Consider the following 21458-nt stretch of genomic DNA (forward strand, 5'->3'; position numbering starts at 1 on the left):
CCACAGGAGGGCTCCAGGGCATGTCTGGCCTGTCTTACTCAGTCCCAATCAGCTGGACCCCAGCAGCAAGCTAACCTACCGGTCGGAGCGTCTGTCCCCTGGTGGTCAGTGCATGTCATAGCGACTGGTCACCTGGTTGACTGTCTGTCCCCTGGTGGTCAGTGCATGTCATAACGAGCAGGTGAGCAGCCTTAGCATATCATTAGCATATTACACTTTGATTGGTTGAATGGATGACTGGACACTTAGCATATTAGGCTTTTATTATATAGGATTAGTTATGCTTTAAGATTAACTACTAGTATTTACACCCACCAGATCCCATTCTTACCATTGATTAAGGAGCTGGACGTAGTGTTGTAGAAGTTATCGTGCCTAGAATTGGAAAGACTTTCTTCTAATCCTGTCATTTTACAAGTAAAAGCCCACTGAGAGTGAAGACCTTGGAGACTTCTAAGGCCACAATCCTATTCACTTAGTGTGGTTCTCTTTGTTGGAACTAGAGCCTTCATCCTCCATGAATATTCATGGTTTCAGTATGTTGCCTTGCAGCTTGGCATTACTGATTGAGTGTTTTATGAAAAGAATCCAACTTGGATATTTGGCTTAGCTTTTTTCTTTCTTTTTTAACCAATGCATCTTCCTTAGAGAGTAAGCAAATCAGGTCCAAGATGCCTGTGTGAGCTCTCCGCTGGAACAGGGCTTCATTTTTCTAGATCTCACTCTGTGTCAGAAGAGGTTTTACAAACTTTGGTGACCAAGCGGCATTTTTTAGAGAGCTCCAGGTTGCTTCCGCTTGTATTTTCTTTGCCCTGCGTATCCTTTGATTACATTATCATTCTTTTATTTTGCTCTGCGTATCTGTTGACCTCTTGCATGTCACACAGCCTCGCCCTAGAAAGCAATTCCACAGATAAATCAGCCAGCACTTTAAAAAGTACATCAGCAATACAAGATCTTAAAGTAATTTTTGACATCAAGTATGAGAATAACCATACATCGGTCTGTTTCTTTTTCCATATTGAAGTGGGGTCTCTTTTGTGGGAGCGTGAGGTGGGAAGACCCTATCTTTCCTCAGCCTTTTCTGAGTGTGTCCCCTCAAGTGAAGCTCAGAGTGGTGGAAGGCTCATGGGCTTTGGTAGCCAAGCAACCTTCGGCAAGTCCCTTCGTTTCACTGCGCTTCCGTTTCCCGTCTCTACAGTAGAGCTGATGGTGTCCTCACAGGGTTATCACGGAGCTCAAATGAGACGTTAAAATGTGGATTAAAAACTTGTTCTTTATTTTTTACCATTGTTATTAAGATATGCAGATAGGCGAGTTATAATCATTTTGTTCAATGATCTGCTTTTCTTTCTTAGTACTACTGGCCTAGAATCTGTCATGTATTTTCTTTATCTTCAGTATAACAAGATCTCTCCCACAGATTTTTTTAACACTGTTTGGTCTGTTACCTGGATTAATAGATTTTTTTTAAGACCTGAAATAATTGGAGGGGCAATAAGAATCCATCAGGATCTCCTGAATGCCATCTTCTGCGTTGGTTTGCTACCGACAAATGTGTTATTTCTACCGTTCGCAGATGTCTGTCAGTCTAGCTCCAACTGCGCCTGTTTTGTTTCCTAGCTTCTTATGTCACAGCTTGTTAAAGAACTTGATTAAGCACATTCTGTTCGCTCCTTCCCTTTCATCTGCGATTCAATATATTTCTCCGTGAAATTAAAGCTGAGTGGTTTCTATATCTTTGAAACTTTTATATCCTAAGTCTATTATTAATGATTTAGAACTTTTCACCGCATGTGTGTTGGTCTAAGTTCCTTAATAAGTGAAGCAAAATGACAGAACACTGCTTGACAGACACCTCAAGCTGTCATTTATTGACTGACTAGAGGCCCAGCACATGAAATCGTGCTTGGGTAGGGTCACTAGGCCTAGCCTGTGAACAGGGCCACCTTCTGCTCGCTCACCAGTCCCCAGTCCTGCCCCGCCACCACCCACCCCGGTTCCCCATTCGCCATCCGGCAATCGGAGCCTGCAGGCCGGGGAGGGAGGGACTGAGAGGTGATCAATGCACCTTATAGCAACTGGCCGAGCGGTCATTCTGGTCATTACATCGTTATGGTTGCTGAGCTTTTATTATATAGGATTCCTGAAAATTGAGGAAAAAGGCAAAAAGTAACCCAGAAATGCAAGAAGCTAAGGCAAAACAGTAATGAACTTATTAAAGAAGGCCACAGAAACGAAATACAAGGAAGAGGGTTTCATGAACAGATTTAGGATCCACAAACAGGAGAATACTATCCACGCACCCCACCTGCCCGTTCCCCCTTTTGTGCCTTTGAAACACTGTGAAGTGTGTGTGTGTCACTTGTCTGCAGTGCGCACACACCAGCGATCTGTAAGTGAAGTGGACTTGCAAATGGAACGTGACCGTTCCCAGCCTTCAAATATTAGATTTTCCCCCACCTCATCCACCCAACTCCCCGGGTCCTTTATCATGGGCACCTGAGTGAAGGGCCCTGGTAAACGTCACCCTGCCTGAAATTCACCCCCGGAAGCTATCAGTCTACAGGCTGGATGGAGTTCATTTGGTCCCTTTTTTCTAAACAATTGAGAAGAACTTGAATTAAAAGGAAAGGGGAGGATGGGAGGAGAAGTCCATCATTTAAGGTGGGGACTTGAACAAAATATTCTTCTTCTTTTTAATTACCGATTTTCGTTTCAGTTGAGCTAGCAAGAGACCAAACCAGCTACATATAATGAAGTTCGCAAGCACCTGGTTTGTCCCACAGGCGCGGCAGCCTTTCCGCGGTGGAAATTGTGTGGCCTCCTGTACTGTCAGCCTTGTGCTGTGGTGTTGCCAACTGATTTCTCCAATTCTCTTTTCTCAGTGGGCTAGAACGCAGCTGGTTAAATAGGCCGTGACTCACATAAGCTCCCGTGTCTTTTTTATTGGCTGTTTTATGGAAATGTATCACACGCTAAAGGGTCCCCATTGTTGTTGCTGTGAGTAGCTGAGTGAGGAGTCATGTTTAGCACTGAGAGATGGAATCCCACTCTGTCGTTTTTTTATTGCAGAGTTGGGGAAGGGTGGGATACGGGGTTTAAAGGAATCTGGGTGAGGAGAGAAGCATGTCTGAGAATTTCTTTTATCTTTATCTGCCATGGAAGTTGGGTGGCCATCACTTCTGGGTAACACACTGCTCTGTTGATCTTATCTGTATGGCCCCACATCATTCAGCTAAGTGAATCTTTTCTTTCTATAGGCTGTTCTGACAGTTTTCGTTAAGTGTCGTGGTAGAGAGAGATTATGACACTAATGTAATTCTGTTTTGTGCTGATATAATGTGATACACCCTAAGGTTTATCCAAGAGGGCCATTCATTCCCAATAAATCTAAATCATTTCTTATCTTTTTTCAGGTAATGGACACAAAAAAAAACCCTCAATTTTTTTTTTTTTTTAAATATATTTTATTGATTTTTCACAGAGAGGAAGGGAGAGAGATAGAGAGAGTTAGAAACATCGATGAGAGAGAAACATCGATCAGCTGCCTCTTGCACATCCCCCACCGGGGATGTGCCCGCAACCCAGGTACATGCCCTTGACCGGAATCAAACCCGGGACCTCTCAGTCCGCAGGCTGACGCTCTATCCACTGAGCCAAACCGGTTTCAGCAATTTTTTAAAAATTGCATATTTAAATATAAATGTTTCTGCCTTAAAATAGTAATTATTTGTGGCTTCTTCCTATTTTTATTATCTTCCTGCAAGGCATTTACACACTTGTATTCTGCATTAAGTAACTCTGCAGATCTGTTCACTTGCCAGTAGGTGTCAATTCGGACCTACAAGACTCCTCCTGTCTCATCACCCCAGGATGGGGGCTAACGTGTGCGCCCTCAGGGTAATCAGTTCTCCATCAGTAGGACCCTGAACTGACACTGAAAGAGGAGGTGGCTTGATGGCCACAGTGGCGCCCCACTTTGGTTGTCTAGATCAGAGGTTCTCAACCTTCTGGCCCTTTAAATACAGTTCCTCATGTTGTAATGTAAATATCTGATATGCAGGATGGTCTTAGGCGACCCCTGTGAAAGGGTCATTTCGACCGCCAACGGGGTCGCGACCCACAGGTTGAGAACCGCTGGTCTATATTTATCTGATAAGCCATGGAGCTGATGAAATAGAGCTCACAGTCAACTTTACATCGAGAACAACTCTGTTATGGTACAGCGCCCTGCCACATGGAAAACGGTCAAAAGAATAGAGATTGATTTTATTTGGTTTCCTCATTTTTTTTCCGTAGCCATTCCAAACGTCACCTGTAATCCCGTGTTTCCCACTTCCCACAGGAGAAACCAGGCAAGAGAGTTCATCAATACAGAGTCCCTCTAATAAGAAAGCAGCCTCACACATCTTACAAAATACTGCAATTTCCAGCTCTGTTCCTCTTCAGAATCTTGTTGGTAAATGACCAAGAGAGGAAATTCGGCAACTCATTCAGTGCCCGGTTGTAGAACGCCAGGTGTGCCAGGTGTGACGCTGGGGAGGGAAGGCGGTGACGGTGCTGTCTCTAGTCTCCCAGAATCGGTGACTTGAAGTGCAAGCATCTCTGCTGCGTGATGTCTTTGTTTTCTTGGTGGCGGCATTCTTGGGTTTCGGTTGGTGGGGAGAGAAAAGCCTCATGCTGATAATGTACTGAAAGTAAATGAAATTAAATAAGCGAAGCAGTGCTCATCACTACTTCCTTCCCCCCTGGGTAATTCAATTCCAGCTCTCTCTCTGATGGCAACTCACAGGGACTGTCTCCGTCACCCCGCTGGGGCCTGGAGTCTTAACATCTAAATAAAAGTTTCACTCAAGCATTTTTTATGCTCCTGCCAGCAGGATCAGTGAGCTGGTGTGGGCACATTAATGTAATATTCATACTCACAGACTCTCCCCGCACACAAGGCACTGTCTTCCCATTTTCGTAATTATAGATGTCCCATAAAATGGCATTGAGATTTGCATTTGTAAAAGGAGGTTTGGAGTCTAATAGAACGTTTAACGTGTCTCTTACGATTCAGACTCTCGGCATCTTTAACAGGTAGCTGTGTCTCTTAGGTTTAACAAGACCTTAAAAGAAAAAAAGGAAAAGGTAGGGGAAACCCATGGGATAAAGAGATGGATACTTCAAGCTTAGGCGACCCTGTTTTCCTCATCTCCTGTGTTTTTCCATTTAATGTTTAGGCCTCTAGGAGCAATTTTTTGATCGCACTGCAGAGGGGATAGGCTCTGCCTCAAAGGGCCTTCTCAGCCGTACGGCTCCTCACCCCATCCTCAGTAGGATCTGTTTCTGTTTTCTTGGAGAGCATCTTCAAAGAGAGAATAGAATTTTCAGAGAGGTGGGAGAAATGAAAGGGTCCCAGACAAACAAATTTTCCTTTGTTGCTGTTAATCTCATGCGTGCACCCTGAGACTCCTGGGAGGATTTAGAGCAGCCACGGAGTTTGCTAACAGTAAAACACACAAATCCGAACAGTCCGTAAACAAGGAAGTTGGCAATGTGGGCAAATAGGCATTTAGACATACTAAAAAAGAAAAAGAGAGAAGCTCTTCTGATTCATGTGTTTAAAACTAAGCTTGGGACAGCTCAGAAGCAAGTGGTAATTTTAGCTACATTTGGCATTGTCTGAAAATGTTATTTTTAAACAAACAGTCTGTAAAGCACTGAGCAAAGTAGCCATCACTGGATAAAAGTTAGTTATTGTAGGAGATATTTTTAAAAATCGTGTAGTTGAAAAAAAAGTATTCCACCCAACAGTCTCAAGATATTGCATAGGCTGTGCCTTACTTTGGTTTGTGTTTTGTTTGCTTTCTAAATATTTTAAGGCAAACAAAAAGAGAATTGGGTTTGGGGACTAAAAGAATACATATTAGGACTACACTAACCCACCCCTTTTATTTCTCCTAATTAAGAAATATAGAATTATATTTTTTAAAGAGTTTTGGGGGGGGTTGTTGTTGTGTTTCTTCTTTTTTATCCTTGCCCAAGGGTATGTTTATTGATTTTAGAGAGAGAGGAAGGGAGAGAGAAAGAGAGAAACAGCAATTAATTGCCTCTTGTACACACCCCAACCGGGGATCGAACTGATAACCTAGGTAAAGTGCCTGCAACTAACTGAGCCATCCAGCCAGGGCTCACTTTATTTTTTAAGGAGTAAATTTTTTCCTCTTTGTCTCTGTTCTTTGCCCCTCCCTTCTATAAAATAAGTATAAACTCCGATGGTGGAAGATGAATCAGGATCTTGACTTTTCAATAAATTTGTACCTAACCAGGCTAATCGAAAGCCAGGAATGTTAGCAGCATGCAATTAAAGGCTGATGTCAGCCCTAACCGGTTTGGCTCAGTGGATAGAGCATCGGCCTGCAGACTGAAGGGTCCCAGGTCCGATTCCGGTCAAGGGCATGTACCTGGGTTGCAAGCACATCCCCAGTAGGGAGTGTGCAGGAGGTGGCTGATCGATGTTTCTAATCTCTATCCCTCTCCCTTCCTCTCTGCAAAAAAATCAATAAAATATATTTTTAAAAAATAAAAATAAATAAAGGCTGGTGTCAGTTCCAGGATCTTCTCTTCATAAAAGCTTCCACCATTCTTAGACTCCTTCCCATACTTTGACAAAACCAGGATTTGGCAGTCATTGCCAAGTTCAGCTTGCATAACCCTTCTTTGTATGAACTTAATAAAATGTATGTTCACTAAGGTGGCTGTTTGCTTAAAATAAAAAAAAAATGTGTGTTTATTGCTCCTGAGGTGACCGTGTTCATGGTGAACTCTCACTCCTTCAGGCTTGTCTGTGCTGGTGGCTGTTCATTTGACTGTTGATTATCTCAATGTGGATTAACCGATGTGGAGCTTATATCCACAGCTCATTCTTCATTCTCTGGAGTCCTTTTCTGGCCAATGAATACATATTTAGGCTACCTCCCCGTGCACAAACGAATGTATGTTTAGGTCATTTTAAGTGATTTTAGCCTTGGATATACGTAGGAAGAAAGAAAATTTACTTTTTTCCCCAGTCATTTAGAAGTTGTTTTATTTTGTGCTGTGTTTAAGCAGTTGTTCTTCTGTACCCCTTCGTTAACGTAGACTATCGAAAGCAGCCTAAATAAATGGAAATTCTGTCAGGTTTCAATAAAGCATTTTGCTGTTGTTCCTTTTAGGAATGGAAGACTTCCCAAGAGGAGCTCAAGAGCTTGATAACATCATCAAGCAAGGATACTTGGAGAAGAAAAGTAAAGGTAATGATCAGACCCACCGATCTCAGAACATTCCAGGAAGGGAAGGGAAATGAGGAAAAAGAGGGCTGGCACAGCAGGGGTCTTCTCTGGGCCCAAGACTGTGTTAAGTAGGTGGAAGGCAAGAGGAAGGGAAGGAAAGAAGTCGGTGTATAGGCTAAACAGAGATGGCCCCAAGTCCTCAGCAGGTTGTGAGCTTCATCAGGAAAGGGACTGGATCTGCCTTGCTCACCTGGTATACAATAGGTGCTTAATAAATGCTTGTTGAATGAACAAATGAATGCTATTCTTGTTCTCATCTCTCAGTGTACTCCCATGAAGAATGAAACTATGTTGCCTAGAGCAGCGGTTATCAACCTGTGGGTTGCGACCCCTTTGGGGGTCGAACAACCCTTTCACGGGGGTCGCCTAAGACCATTGGAAAATACATATATAATTACATATTATTTTTGTGATTAATCACTATGCTTTCATTATGTTCAATTTGTAACAATGAAAATACATCCTGCATATCAGATACTTACTTTATGATTCATAACAGTAGCAACATTACAGTTATGAAGTAGAAACGAAAATAATTTTATGGTTGGGGGTCACCACAACGTGAGGAACTGTATTAAAGGGTCGCGGCATTAGGAAGGTTGAGAACCAGTGGCCTAGAGCATCATTTTGGTTTGCTAAAAGGCAACACATAAAAATACCATGGAGAATTTGAAAAGTACAGGGTAAGATTTGAAGCTGAAATAAAGGAAGATAGGCAGCTGTCAGGGGTCAGAGCCGGCAAACCCTGTTTAGAACTTGGACTTCTGACTGCGCAAGTCCTCTGAGTCAATATGGGATAACCTGTGGGAGTGAACGGGAGGGTTTTCCAGTCCATTAACCTGGGAAATAAAACAATAATACACTGGACTGTGTGTGGTTAGGTTTTACGGACTCTTCGGTGATTGTAGTTACCTGAATTTATGTCCCTGACTGCTGTTCCATTTAGATCCCAGTTTCTTTGGATCGGAGTGGCAGAAGAGATGGTGTGTTGTCAGCAGAGGCCTCTTCTGCTACTATGCTAATGAGAAAAGTAAGTGTTCTTCATGTGCACAGCAGCGTCTCACTCCTGGATACAAACACTCCGTAAATTCTCAAGCACTTGGATCTCAAGACAGCCATCCTTAACTAACACCCATAAAGGGACCTGCTTGGGAAAGGAACAGGCTTAAGTAAATAATACCTTGCCTATCACCAAACACTCAGATGCCAATTTAGAATTGATGTCCCCGTAAACACTAGGATATTGTGGTCAGCATGTCGAAGCCTTATCTTTTATTATGACTAATAACATCATCAAGGTTGAACACTTTGGCATTAAAAAAAAAAGAAGAAGAAGAACCTCAAACTCTTAATAATGTAATTAAAATTTGAAAATAAATTAACTCTGAGAAAGATTTAAACAGCTGACCAACGGCCCAGAAATAGAACCTTCAAGTCCAAACTCTCTAAGAACATGTTTCAAACTTTATTCTACGGACTCCTGGGAAGTAATCCAGTGGACACCCCTGGAGCCATGGAGTGTTGGGACCCAAATGGTCGCTGTGCCCAAGAGACACCCTTCAGGCAGATGACAGCCGCAGCAAAGTGCTGACGCAGGCCAGAGCAGCTTCTTAATCAGCCACCACTGGCTCAATCAAGCACAACGCTCATAAGCTATCCCTAGAAGAACTCCCATCCATGCTCAACACAGTTGCTTAATTCGTGAGAAGGAGTAGAAAATATAAGCACAAATTGGAGGCAGCCACAAATCTACACAAGCTAAAAATTATCATTTTAGGTGAATGCAAACTTTCAAATAGGATATCCTCGTACAGAGTCAGGCTGTCCCAGGAGTAATCCTACAAAGCAAGAGGGAGACAAAGTAAAGCAGAACATCAATTCTTGGGGGGCGGGTGCGGGGGGGGGGGGAGGCGGGTTTCCTTCTGCTCTATGGCCTTGGTACAGAGGCCAATGACCCAGAGTAAATTCTTCCTTTTCCTTCAGATCATTTCCTGTTTCTCCACTCTCCCTTCTTTCCCAGGCTTATTCCTCCCCCAATGCCTGGATATCCAGTCTAAGACATAATCAGATTTTACCCCATTGCCTTTGATCTTCCTGCACCTTTGGCACTAAGGTAGCAGAAAGGGCTGCAGTTTTGCTAAATGACTTGGAATCCTTAAGATTTGCCCTTGGGCTTTGAGGCAATTGTCTCACCTTGCCTCTCTGTCTACTGCAAGTATCACTGACCTTCATCTTGGGTTCACCATCTTGGATTTTTCAGGGCCTTTCCATCTAGGGGTAAAGTGTGAAGCCCTGCTTAGAAATGATAGCAGCATACCCCAAAAGCTGAGTAACAAGTCCCCTACCCAAACTCCAGCCCACTCTCAAATCCAGCGACCACAATTTCTCCCCTGAATTCTTTTTTTTTTTAAATATATTTTATTGATTCTTCACAGAGAGGAAGGGAGAGGGACAGAGAGCCAGAAATATCGAAGGGAGAGGGACAGAGAGCCAGCTGCCTCCTGCACACCCCCCACTGGGGATGTGCCCGCAACCAAGGCACACGCCCCCGACCGGAATCGAACCTGGGACCCTTCAGTCCGCAGGCCAACGCTCTATCCACTGAGCCAAACCGGTCTGGCAATCCCCTGAATTCTTGGCTTACAAGCCAGCCAGGGGTGATTTTCTTACTTTAAACCTTCAAACTAATACAACATGTAGGTCTTTGTGAAAATGTTTGTCCTTCCCCTTGCATTTAAATAAGCGGTTGGCATATCTGAATAGAAAACCCACTATCGTGTTCATTCGGTCGGAATCCTTTACCCTCAAGGTGAGCGGGAGAACAGGAGCGAGAGACTAGGAGACTTTTATTGACCATTTTGCTGTCAGGGTGAAATAAAATCTGGTGACCGAAGAAACAACAAAACACTTTAGTGGCCAGTTAGAACAAGGAGAGATACTTTAACAAAAAAGATTCTGGTGTCAGAAAGCAACTGTTGCATGGCTCCCTCCTCGCCAGTTCCTTCTTATGGTGCCCAAGACGTTTTCGTAGTAAATACAGAGTGTTTGCGTATTTTTTTTTAAACCGGGGAAGGACAGAGTCTTTTTCTTTTCTTTTAATTATTGTCAGTCCACTGCCATCCTCCTCCTCATCCTCATCACCAAAATGTCCTTATTAAGCAATTCATTCCACATGATACAGAGCACAGAGCATCACCCAGACACTATGGTGCCTGTCCTAGGCATTCTGCCTGAACACACCACGAAGACACAGAATTCTTGGGAACCACTTCTTCCCCTCCTGTTTCTAATATTTTTTTCAAGGGAGTGACAGGCAGGATACTGTCTCCTTCCTTTCACGTCGGGTCTTTCGCCTTTTATCTCCTTCCTCAACATCTGATGATATTCAGCATTACTCTGCTACTTCCCAAGTTGACCTCTTGGAAGGAGGATAAAATACTGAGTTTTAATTACTCTCCCTCTAGCATAAATCCCCACCCGGCCAGTAGGAGGGGGAGAGCAGTTTAGCCCACAGGCTGCGTAGGGCATAGGAGGAGATCCTGGGAACTTAGAATGCCCCCTGCGCTCCCATCCCTCCCCTCAAATGTGAGCTCTGTTGGACCTGATAATCATGTTTCATTTCTCTAACAGCCTTCAAGAGCCTCACGTTTACAGCCACGCTCTCCCTGCTGTAATAATTCCTTCTTTCTGTTATTATAGATCTCTTAGCATTCTAATAAATTCTCTGTCTCCATTGTGCTCCTTTGGCAACATAACCTTTCCTGTAGCATTTCCCTAGCTTGGCAGTGATGTCTGCCTCACTGTCGCAGTAGCCTCTCCTTAAGCTTCCCTAAAAACCTTTCCTTGACTCATGTGGTTCCTCGGGGATGTAACAGCTGCTTCTGTGCTTTTATTTTACATACCAGAGAAGATGCCTTTCCTTGGCAGTTGCGTCTCTCTCTAGGGGTACAGAGAGCTTTCCTGTCTTGCAGGCAAGCAGCCCAAAGGGACCTTTCTCATTAAGGGCTACAGCGTAAGGCTGGCCCCCTACCTGCGAAAAGACTCCAAGAAAGAATCCTGCTTTGAACTGACCTCCCAGGACAGGCGCAGCTATGAGGTAGGATGAACCAAGTAGATGGATGGTGGTCCTCCTTCATGTTGCAGGTTCCTTCCATGTTGCATGTGAGCCGGGGTTGCTATGCTGGGTTTCATCCTTTCTCTGTTACCTGCTCATTTTCTACTCAGACCTTCTTTCTTGACAGGTCGACATCTTTGCTGTGTTATGCCCTCCCTTCTCTCCTGTCGGCTGCCACTCTCATCCTAGATACTGCCTCCGCCTGGCTTCTATCTCTTCATCCCTCCTCTTCTTGGCCTTACTCCATAGGTGAGAATCTTGTCATCTATTGCAGCACACAATCTAACTCCTCATTCAGAGCCTCTAATTTCATGGCTTTAATTCCCATTCTATTTTGCAATGGATTATCTTCACTTTTTTCCATGAAATCCAGAAGAAGAAAAATCTGACTGTCGAGTGAAAACTACTTTATTTTCCCATATTCATCTTGCTATCCAAAATAATCTTCCTGTGTGTAGATGCACTGCATCTCTTTGGATGATTCCTAAGATATTGGTGACAATGATTACTGAATAGTAATAGTGATAACTGAGGGAGTAGACCTAGGTGGGGGTAAGAAAGATTTATTACTTCACTGTATTCATTTTTAATATATTTTGATATAATATGTAATGCATTTATAGCCTATTACAAAATTTTTAAAGCAATAAAAAATGTCTGACTATGAGAATATAGTGATTTTCAACAAAAAATGTATTTGTGCATATGTATATACATATTTTCTTCTTGTTGGTAATTTTTATCTTATCACAATTTTATGACAACAGTTTAGAAAACCTTTAACTAACTTGTGAAAAAGAGAAAAACCATGCTAAGGTTAATATTAACCACTTATATAAACCTTTGACTCCAAATTTTTGTCAACATTCATCCTTTTATGTTTCTACAGTATCTTAACCCTTGTTTTGTTAAATGACCTAGGTCTTCATTATATGATTTCAAATTTTTTTAATTTAAACTTTTCTATAGAATCATTTATAGATAGATATATATAACACAGATGTATGCACTGGGTATGTTTCTAAGTTATTTTTATTATTCAGCGCTGATAGTGCCTTATTCAGATAAAATTTATATGAGAAATCTAAATCCATTTCCCTAGACATTTTTTTATACAAATGTGTTTTTAAGAAACCAAGAATGACAATGTCTATTAATAACTACTAAGCAGGCATGTAGGTTTCGTATACAGCACATATCTTTGTCTTCCCCTAATGGCCAGATAATAAAAATGTTTTCAGGAACATTCATTTCGAGTTGATTCATTTAAAGTAAAAAATTACTCAGGATTGATGCCCGACTGGCCTGTTTTGTGAATCAGAAGGTAGAGTTTGTTTACTTCTTCTTTTCTTTGGCCCATTGAGTCCAAGTCATTATCATGGTCTGTGGATTCTTCTTCTACAATATCCTTTGGATCTTTCCCTTCGTATTCATTCCCGCAGCCATCACAATAGTTAAGTCCTTATCACTTCACCCAGAGGATTAGTTAAATAGCCTCCTAGTTGGTCTTCCATCTCCAATTTCTCCCTATTTCCATCCCTTCTATACACAACTAGTGAGTCTCCCATTCCTTTTGCTAGAATTTACAGTGGCTTCCTAGTGCCTACATTTTAAGTCTGCACTCCTAGTTTCATCAACTCTTCTCTGGCCCTCAACCCTTTATCGGTTATTGTTCTCCCTTTCATCAATAACCCTTTCATCGGTTATTGTTCTCCAGTCAGGTTTATCTGCCTACCTTCGCCATACGCGATGGTCTCATTCCTAATCTTTTGCACATGGTTTTCCCTTCCTAAACTGTCCAACTCCCTCCACCAGTTTTCAACAACTCCTTTTAAAATCCAAGCAGAACAGCATTACCTCAACAAGCTTCCCTGCTTACCCTAGGCAACAATGCTCCCTGTCTCCTCTCAACATCCAGCTGTTATCAAATGCTCCTACTTTATAATGTTTCCATTTCAAGTGTGTATGTTGTCTCCATAACTGAAGTCAGGAATTTGGGGTTGCTTTTTTCCTGTAAACTTTTATCAAATAAATGTCTGATGAATGAATAGGTAATCAAATGAATACACATGGACATGAATTCTGGACTCAAATAGCTGTCAACATTGGATATACAAAATTGCTAAAGGGAAAAATCACTTTGAGTATTTTGGTCTTTTTTCAAAATATTAAGCAGGCAGACAATCCTAAGCTTTCAACATGACTCTTTAACATGACTCACAAGTTCCCCCCACCGTGAACCCCCCAATAGGATTCATGGAAATTTTAGTGAAGGTGATAAATTAACTCACTAATTTTTCTCTAGTTTACAGCTACTAATCCTGCTGAAGCCAGAGACTGGGTGGATCAAATAAGTTTCTTGTTAAAGGGTAAGTATCATTATTATAGAAACAGTACTTGAGTGGGTTTGCAGTTGAAGTTCTATGGCATAAATATAATCCACAGGCTTCAATATGTGTTTCTTTCTACCTGTTCCCCCTTTTACCTTCCCTACCACATCCCTTATATCAGCGGTTCTCAACCTGTGGGTTGCAACCCCTTTGGCGGTCGAACGACCCTTTCACGGGGGTCACCTAAGACCATCCTGCATATCAGATATTTACATGACGATTCATAACAGTAGCAACATAACAGTTATGAAGTAGCAGCGAAAATCATTTGATGGTTGGGTCACAACATGAGGAACTGTATTGAAAGGGCCAGAAGGTTGAGAACCACTGCCTTATATTATAATAACAAACTGAGCCCTATATAAATGAGAAGATAAAGAAACCATCAACCTGGAGATGATATCTTTCTAGCTCATCCACCTACCTACAGACAAGTCTGTAATAGTCATAATCACTAGAAAAGGAGATGTTGATAACCAGCTCAGCTCAATTTCGTGTTTCATGATATCAAACTTAAGTCATCTAGATGCAATTTAGATCCAAAATCTTCTTGTTTTGGTCTTAGTAGGAAGAAAAAACCTAAACTCAACTAGGTGGCCTTCAACAACATTGGACATTAAAAACAAATCGCTACTCCCAGCCCACAATAAAATGCTCCTTGCTTTATGACTGGAAGAGTCCTACCTGAAGATGTTAGATGACTGCTCTTAGAGTACCCTCTGCTGGCCAGCCTGCAGGCACAGCAATGACCGTGGCCCCGGAGGCCTTGTCTGGGAGTGGCCTGGCAGGTAGAAGTAGCCAACCTTCAGATGACCCTCACAATGGTGTACATCATGGCAGGACCCTGACTCCACAGACAGAAACATCAACTTTGTACATGGTCCACAACCTAGGGAGAAGTACGTCAACCTAAAAGCATCCAACCTTTCATCTCTGTGTGGTTTTTTTTTTAATCTGCTATAAGATTTTATTGTTGATAAAAAGAAGGAAGCACCAGAGCTTTAATTACAAGAATTGCCTGTTTTACTCAGTTTATGCTTTTGCTATCACAAAAACAAACTATTGCCTCTACCAAGAGCATCACGTATAATAGACTGGAACTAGGCAAACATGAACATTGATGGCGAGACTACAGGGTACACTCTCATCTAGGTGCCTTAGATTTATGCATGTAATATACCCCTAAGTGTGTAAACCTCAATAAAACTCAAAGCAGCTTTATTGAGCTGTACCCTGTGGTACTTTCAGAATTCCACATTGAAGAAATTATTCATTCCATTTTATTTTAAAACAAACAAAATAATAACATATGGTTTAAGCCACAAATGTGTCTTTGATCCCTTCCCCATATGAGGTGGCACCAGAATTCAGATGGAAATTGTTTCAAAATCTTTATTAAAAGCCTAATCAAGCCAAACCGTTTTTATTGTGTTTTGAAATGAACATCGGATGTCTCTCCATCCTTTCCTTCCCTAGAGGACCCTGACGGCACTCGCCCATCCTGCAGAGGTCCCTCAGCAGGGTTCCGGAGAGCACTCTGTACTACACATCAGAGAATGAACCTTCCCAGTTCCCTATTAAAATAAAAATCCAATCTCCCTCCCCTGCCCTGGGCTCCCCAGTGCTGTGTAATGGCTCAACATCTCCTATGCCGTGACCCACTTTAAGGTCAGCCAGACTGTACAGTTGCAAAAAGACATGGCAACCACAACACTAAGCCGTTTCATTTGGTCTTGTATTGCTGTTATATTTTTTCCATATTCCCGCTTTCTGTTCCCCTCCCACTTTTGCCTTTCTCTACCAACAAGCTTGTCTGAAATCCTGCAGCAAGATCATGGGGGAGATGAGCTTCTGACAGCTCCAATGCCCTATGGAAGCCACCTTCGTTCCCCCAGCTCTGTGCACCCTGGAGAGCCACAGGCCATCACTCACCCTTCCAGTTTTCTACTTGACGAGCAGTGCGTGGCCTGCTGGCATTTCCTCTTCTGGCCTATTTTCTTCCCTGTACCTCGTGCGCTCATTCGCACACCCATACTTTCCAGGGCTGCTTCATCCTGATCAAGCTTTATTGCAGGGAAGGATTTATGTTGATGGTTTAAACCTGATGCAGTGCTAGTCTGGCCTTTTCTGTAGATTTCCTGCCACCAAGGCCCACATTAGAAATAATAGCACTTAACCTAGCGTTTCATTTTCTTTTGACATGTTTTATTCTCAGTCCGCCTCCTCCTTCTCCCTCTTTCCTCCCCTGCCTTATTCTTTTCTTTTTGTCCCTAACTTGATTCATTCTCATCTCTACCTTGGCAGATCTGAGTTCCTTAACCATTCCATGTGAAGAGGAGGAAGAAGAGGAGGGAGAGGACGAGATGTATGATGATATCGATGGCCTTGACTCCCAAAATTCTGGTCCCCAGCGCAGACCCATTATCTTGCCTGGGAGTCTAGGACTAAAACAGCCCTCAGAGGAGAAAGAAGAAGAAGAAGAAGATATTTACGAAGTCTTACCAGGTGAGAAACTTCATCTTCTAATTATCTTCCTCGAGCTTCAGAAACTCCTGACCTGGTAGAAGAATATAAACTCTGGAAACTCCAGAGGAAGCCAACTCTCTAAAGGAGAGCATGTAGAGAAGCTTCCGTGATTAGAAGCTCTCCCTTGCTCTGGGAGCAAGATGAATTGACCAGGGAGGGTCTTTCATCTGTCCCACGCGAAGTAATTTATTCCACATGTCAACAAAGTGAAAGAGCTAAGAGTATTTATGTTGGTTTTCATTGGTTTACTGTGAGTTTGGGGGTGGATCATCAAAACTCATTTCAACTTCTTTTCTGTGAGAATTGTGAGAATAATGGAAAGTTGCCTCAAAGTGATGGATAGAGTAAAAGTCTGAAGGAATCTAGATAAATGCTGACAACCCCTTTTCTGTAACCCAGTAAAGCCCCGATGGAGCACAACTCCTTATTACTTCGTTCAGATATAACCTGAGTCCAGCTGTGTCTCTTACAGATAACCCTCACGTGTCCCCCCTGCCCACCCTTACAGCAGGTCGACTGTCCATATTTCTTCCCTGCCAAAGGCATGATCACTGGCATCTCAAAAAAATGTAGAGTCATCACTGCTTCTGCAGAGCCCCCTCCTGTGGGGATCACAGCAGCTGTTGAATAGTGCAGAGCACAGTGGGGGTCAGACTGTAGAGAACCGAAGCCGGAGCCTTTTAATTGTGAGGTAGTTAGACGGCAGGAATGCTGAATCTTCAAGTCCATTCAGAAAGATGGCTCCTGTGGAAATTTGCCAGGCTCTGCTGAGAAATTCAAGTTAAGCCTGAATTTATAACAATGTAAACTTCAATCCCAGATAAACTTAGGGACGAAGGTGAGTCTAACAGTGGATCCCCTGAAGGCAAGGCTGGTTGCTAAAAAGCACCCTGAGTAAGCAACTGGTATTTCAGAGCTTCCTAAACGAGGGTCGAACCCTGTCAATGCTGCGTTTGTCCCTCCCCTGGGGGAGAAGCCACGTCATTGCTTCCTGAGTCAAGGATCAGGGCTGTGGCCACACATTTTTTCCTCGCTGGGACCTCACCCACCCGCCCGCCAGCCACCCAGCAAAGCCTGCTTCTTCTCCTAGCACTTCCAGCCCCTGCCAGTCCCAACTTCCCCAGCCTTTTGTTGTGTTTTATTATGCAAATGATATCTTGGCTGAGGTCGAGCCATTTCTTGTGTCTGAAGTTAAAAAAAAAAAAAATGATAATTTCCTCAGCAAGTCATCGTCGTTAATGAAGTTTTACAAAAACAGATACAACCAAAGGAAAATAAAATTTCACAGGTGATAAATTTTTCCAATTTCCCTGGCAGAATTCGATAGGATTGTTAAATTAAGAGTGAAGGTGTCTGTTAGAAAGCAACGAGCAGTGATGGGTAATTTTATAGAGTGGAAAATTGAATCAAATTGCTACATTAAAACACAGCTCCTCTGAGAATCTTCCCTTTCAGTCTGCTCCATCGCAACAGCAGGGTGCAGAAACGGATCTAATTCACAGCGCTCCCTAAGAGGAGATGTACGCCCCAACTTGGCCAGAGTCTTCCTAGTGAGCTCATTTTCCATTCACTCCTGCCCAGGCTTGGGGAGATATCCGGGGGACGCTCTGCTTTGGGTTACAGCTGTGGAGGAGCGCTTGGAGAAAACCTCCCTGCATCACTCAGCCTCCGGGGAGCAAGGAAGGGCCTTTTCAGGCACCCACCGTGTTTAGTTCTCAAAGGAGCCAGGGAGGAGGGGGCTGATGGTCAGAGAGGGGGAGCAAAGAAGAGTTAAGGGACAGAACCCTCAGAAAATAAGATGCGTGTTGGCTCATCACCTTACCCCAGGTGGGCCAGTGAATGTATGATTGACGTCTTAACCATCATCCTTCCCCTGCCTTTGAAATTCCTACCCTGCGCCAGTGTGGCACTGCCCAGCTACCAGGGCCTTCCCCCAAAAAATGGCACCAGTCTGGATGTTGGCGTGGACTCCAAGGGCATGGCGACTGGTCTGCTTGCTCAAGAAAAGCCACCTACCCTCTGCTCACAAGTGTCCCTCGGGATGAGGACAGCTGCGCTGTGGGAGCGCCAGGGTCTCTTTCTGCGGGTGAGGGAGACGGCAGCTGACTTGTTGATAAGTTTCCAAAGGACAGTGCTGGACGCAGCGAACAGGTTCTTTCCCAGAAGCCTCTTTCCATCCATCACAGTTTTCAGAGATGGCATTAGAGGCGAAAATATATTGGCACTTAACTATACTAGGAATATCTCCGCCAGAAGTCTCCATCTACCCCACTCAGATTGTTGCTTCTGAAATCGCTTAGTTTTTTTTGTTTTTTGTGGGTTTTTTTTTAATATATTTTATTGATTTTTTACAGAGAGGAAGGGAGAGAGATAGAGAGTTAGAAACATCGATGAGAGAAAATCATCGATCAGCTGCCTCCTGCACATCTCCTACTGGGGATATGCCCGCAACCCAGGTACATGCCCTTGACCGGAATCGAACCTGGGACCTCTCAGTCCGCAGGCCGACGCTCTATCCACTGAGCCAAACCGGTTTCGGCCTCGCTGTTAGTTTTGCATGTGCCACACTACCAGCCCTGGAGGAACTGAGAGGGAAAGTGAGGGGCCCGCCATTGTCTCCCCTCTGCCGGCATCCCCCAACACCGCCTACCAAGCAGCAGCATGGGAGAGACAGCATGGTCTCTCAGACACAAGTACTGGCTCTAGCCCTAGCTGGTTTGGCTCAGTGGATAGAGCGTCGACCTCCGGACTGAAGGGTCCCAGGTTCGATTCCGGCCAAGGGCACATGTCCAGGTTGTGGGCTGTGTCCCCAGTAGGGGACATGCAGGAGGCAGCCGATCAGTGATTCTCTCTCATCATTGATGTTTCTATCTCTCTCTCCCTCTCCCTTCCTCTCTAATAAGAAATATATTAAAAAATAAAAAAGTACTGGCTCTAAGTTGGGTTGGACCTGCTCTGCACCTGCTAGCTGTGAGGCCTGAAGCGAGCTATTTGCCCTTTCCCTGTGTGGCTTTCCCATATGTAGAATGGGGGTAAGAATAGTAGCTATCAAAGCGGGACGCCATGAGAAGTCTAGAATCGATGTGTGTAAAACACTGAGGGCAGAGCCCTGGCATACAGCGAGCACTCAATAAATGCTGCCTATTGCTAATTTGGTGGTATTTAAATAGCAAGTGTTTCTTCCTTGAAGAGTTGAGGGGTGGCTAGTTCCCCACCTCCACCAACCAGACCTGAGACAGTCCCGCTGGACATCGTCAGCGCTAGGTAGGAAGCAGGTGACACTGCAAACCCTGAGCAGGTGGAATGCGGTGCACACCTTCTGCTCCGGCCCGTGCTCATGGCGAGGACAGGTGCTGGGTGGAGGGGCAGCCGACAGCAGCGTTGGATTGTGCTAACATCGCATCCCATCAATTGTGCACCGCTCACATTCGTCTCATTATAATAAGTCGGTGAGCTTTGTGGCGATGATTTAGCATTGATGGTTCTGTCTCCCTCCTCTTTGGGATGGGGCCTTACACCAGCCTCATGGTGTCTGTGTTGGAGGCCTTCCAAGTGAGATCCCCCTCCGTCGGCTTGTTTTCCAGGTAGAAAGAAAAGTGCCTGTAACATACACCAAGGCCAAACAAAAGCACGTTTTCCTAATCAAAATAACATACAGGTCCCCCAATGAAAGGCACGACCTCACGTTAATCGCAGGATGATTAGCATTTGCTACATGGTACGCAACCTCCTTCCCATGAGAGAAAACCAGAGCACGCGAGGTTTTCAGCCAAAACCATGGAAACGCTCATCCTGGATCATATGGTTTCCAGGTTGGTATCCGGTGGGATTTCTGAACATCCACGTTGAGCATATGGGGGCCCTTGATTTTTAAGATCTCATTTGCAGTCGATTAAACTGCAGGGAACTACCACAAAGAAATGCTAAAGCAATATGTGGGAAATGGCTGGCGTTTTCTGAGCCCGCTCTCACCCCTCCCTGAAATTATTTCACAGGCTAGCACAGGCCCAGTTCCCTGATTCCAGATCCCATAAAAGGACAACTTTTATCAGGTTTCTCTCTGTCTGGCCTCGATGCCAGAATCCAGCCAGGCGCCTGAGACCATTGAAGAGCTATAATAACTAGGGCCTTGCCGCAGCTGCAGCGGCAACAGAATCCGGCTGTGTTCTCTAGAGAGATTTCAGGAGAGCAAACAGAAAGAGAGACAAAGAGCCTTCCCTGGGAATTTCTGTGCGCATTCCAGTGCTGCCTGCACTGCCCCCGAGGGTTATTATAGACTCAGAAACCGGATTGTATTAGAATAAAGCATATAACTGGGTTTGGTGGGTGGTGGTGTTTTTTTAATTTGACTCTAATGGAAACAAGCATTCTGTGGAATTATTTTCCCCTCTGTAGCGCTGTCCAAACCCACAGGAAGGGGAAACAGTGATCATAGGAGGTCTAAGGAAAGAAAAAGGCAGACACCAAAAATACAAAGATTATGAAGAAAGCGGATTCCAATTTCATAGAAACACAGCACTGCCGGGAGGTGGGGGGGTGGGGGGGAGAATATCGGAGAAGAGTCAGCCCGGCATCAAGCTCCCTCTGAGCTCCCTGGCCTTCTCTCTGTCACTTCCGAGCGCACTGGGTCCCAGCCACACAGTGCTGGTTGGCCAGCGCCAAAACCGGAATCAGTCCGTTGTCTTCTCACTAGAATAACGTCCCCCTGATCCCGGCTGATGAAACCCGACACAATGTGCTCAAACGTGTCTCCTCGTGTCTCCTCGGTGACCCAGCTGGAACTGAGTTCTGTGTTAGCCCTTAGCGCAGGGATGTGTCTCCAGGTCTTTCTTCCCCCAGTTAGTAGGTGCTCAATTATTACCTGTGAAATCGAGTTCAGAGCGTTCCAAGTATCGCAGTTAGCAGAAATTGAGTTTAATATCTTGTACATCAAGACCATAGCACAGAGATGGGATGCAGATATTTTAAGGTAACCGTTGAGATTACCAAACACACACCAGAGAATTACGTGGGCTATTAGCATCCTGCTCGCGTTTTCCATGCTGTCTAAAGAGGTGCAATCGCGTGCACGGATTTATAACATGGATGTGCACGCTGCGGAGTGGTTCC

General features: G+C 44.1%; 1 protein-coding gene across 1 annotated transcript in view; it reads left to right on the plus strand.

Annotated features, from left to right (window-relative positions):
* The window catches only part of SKAP1 (src kinase associated phosphoprotein 1), a 258264-nt gene that overhangs the window by 204758 nt on the left and 32048 nt on the right, over positions 1-21458 (plus strand). Inside the window, exons 5-9 of the mRNA XM_081109727.1 lie at positions 7203-7280; positions 8266-8349; positions 11291-11415; positions 13739-13802; positions 16128-16328. Of these exons, the coding sequence (XP_080965853.1) occupies positions 7203-7280; positions 8266-8349; positions 11291-11415; positions 13739-13802; positions 16128-16328 (552 nt within the window). The remainder of the gene's footprint in view (positions 1-7202; positions 7281-8265; positions 8350-11290; positions 11416-13738; positions 13803-16127; positions 16329-21458) is intronic.

Source organism: Myotis nattereri (genome assembly GCF_964212035.1).
Source record: "Myotis nattereri genome assembly, chromosome: 16".
Lineage (NCBI taxonomy): Eukaryota > Metazoa > Chordata > Mammalia > Chiroptera > Vespertilionidae > Myotis > Myotis nattereri.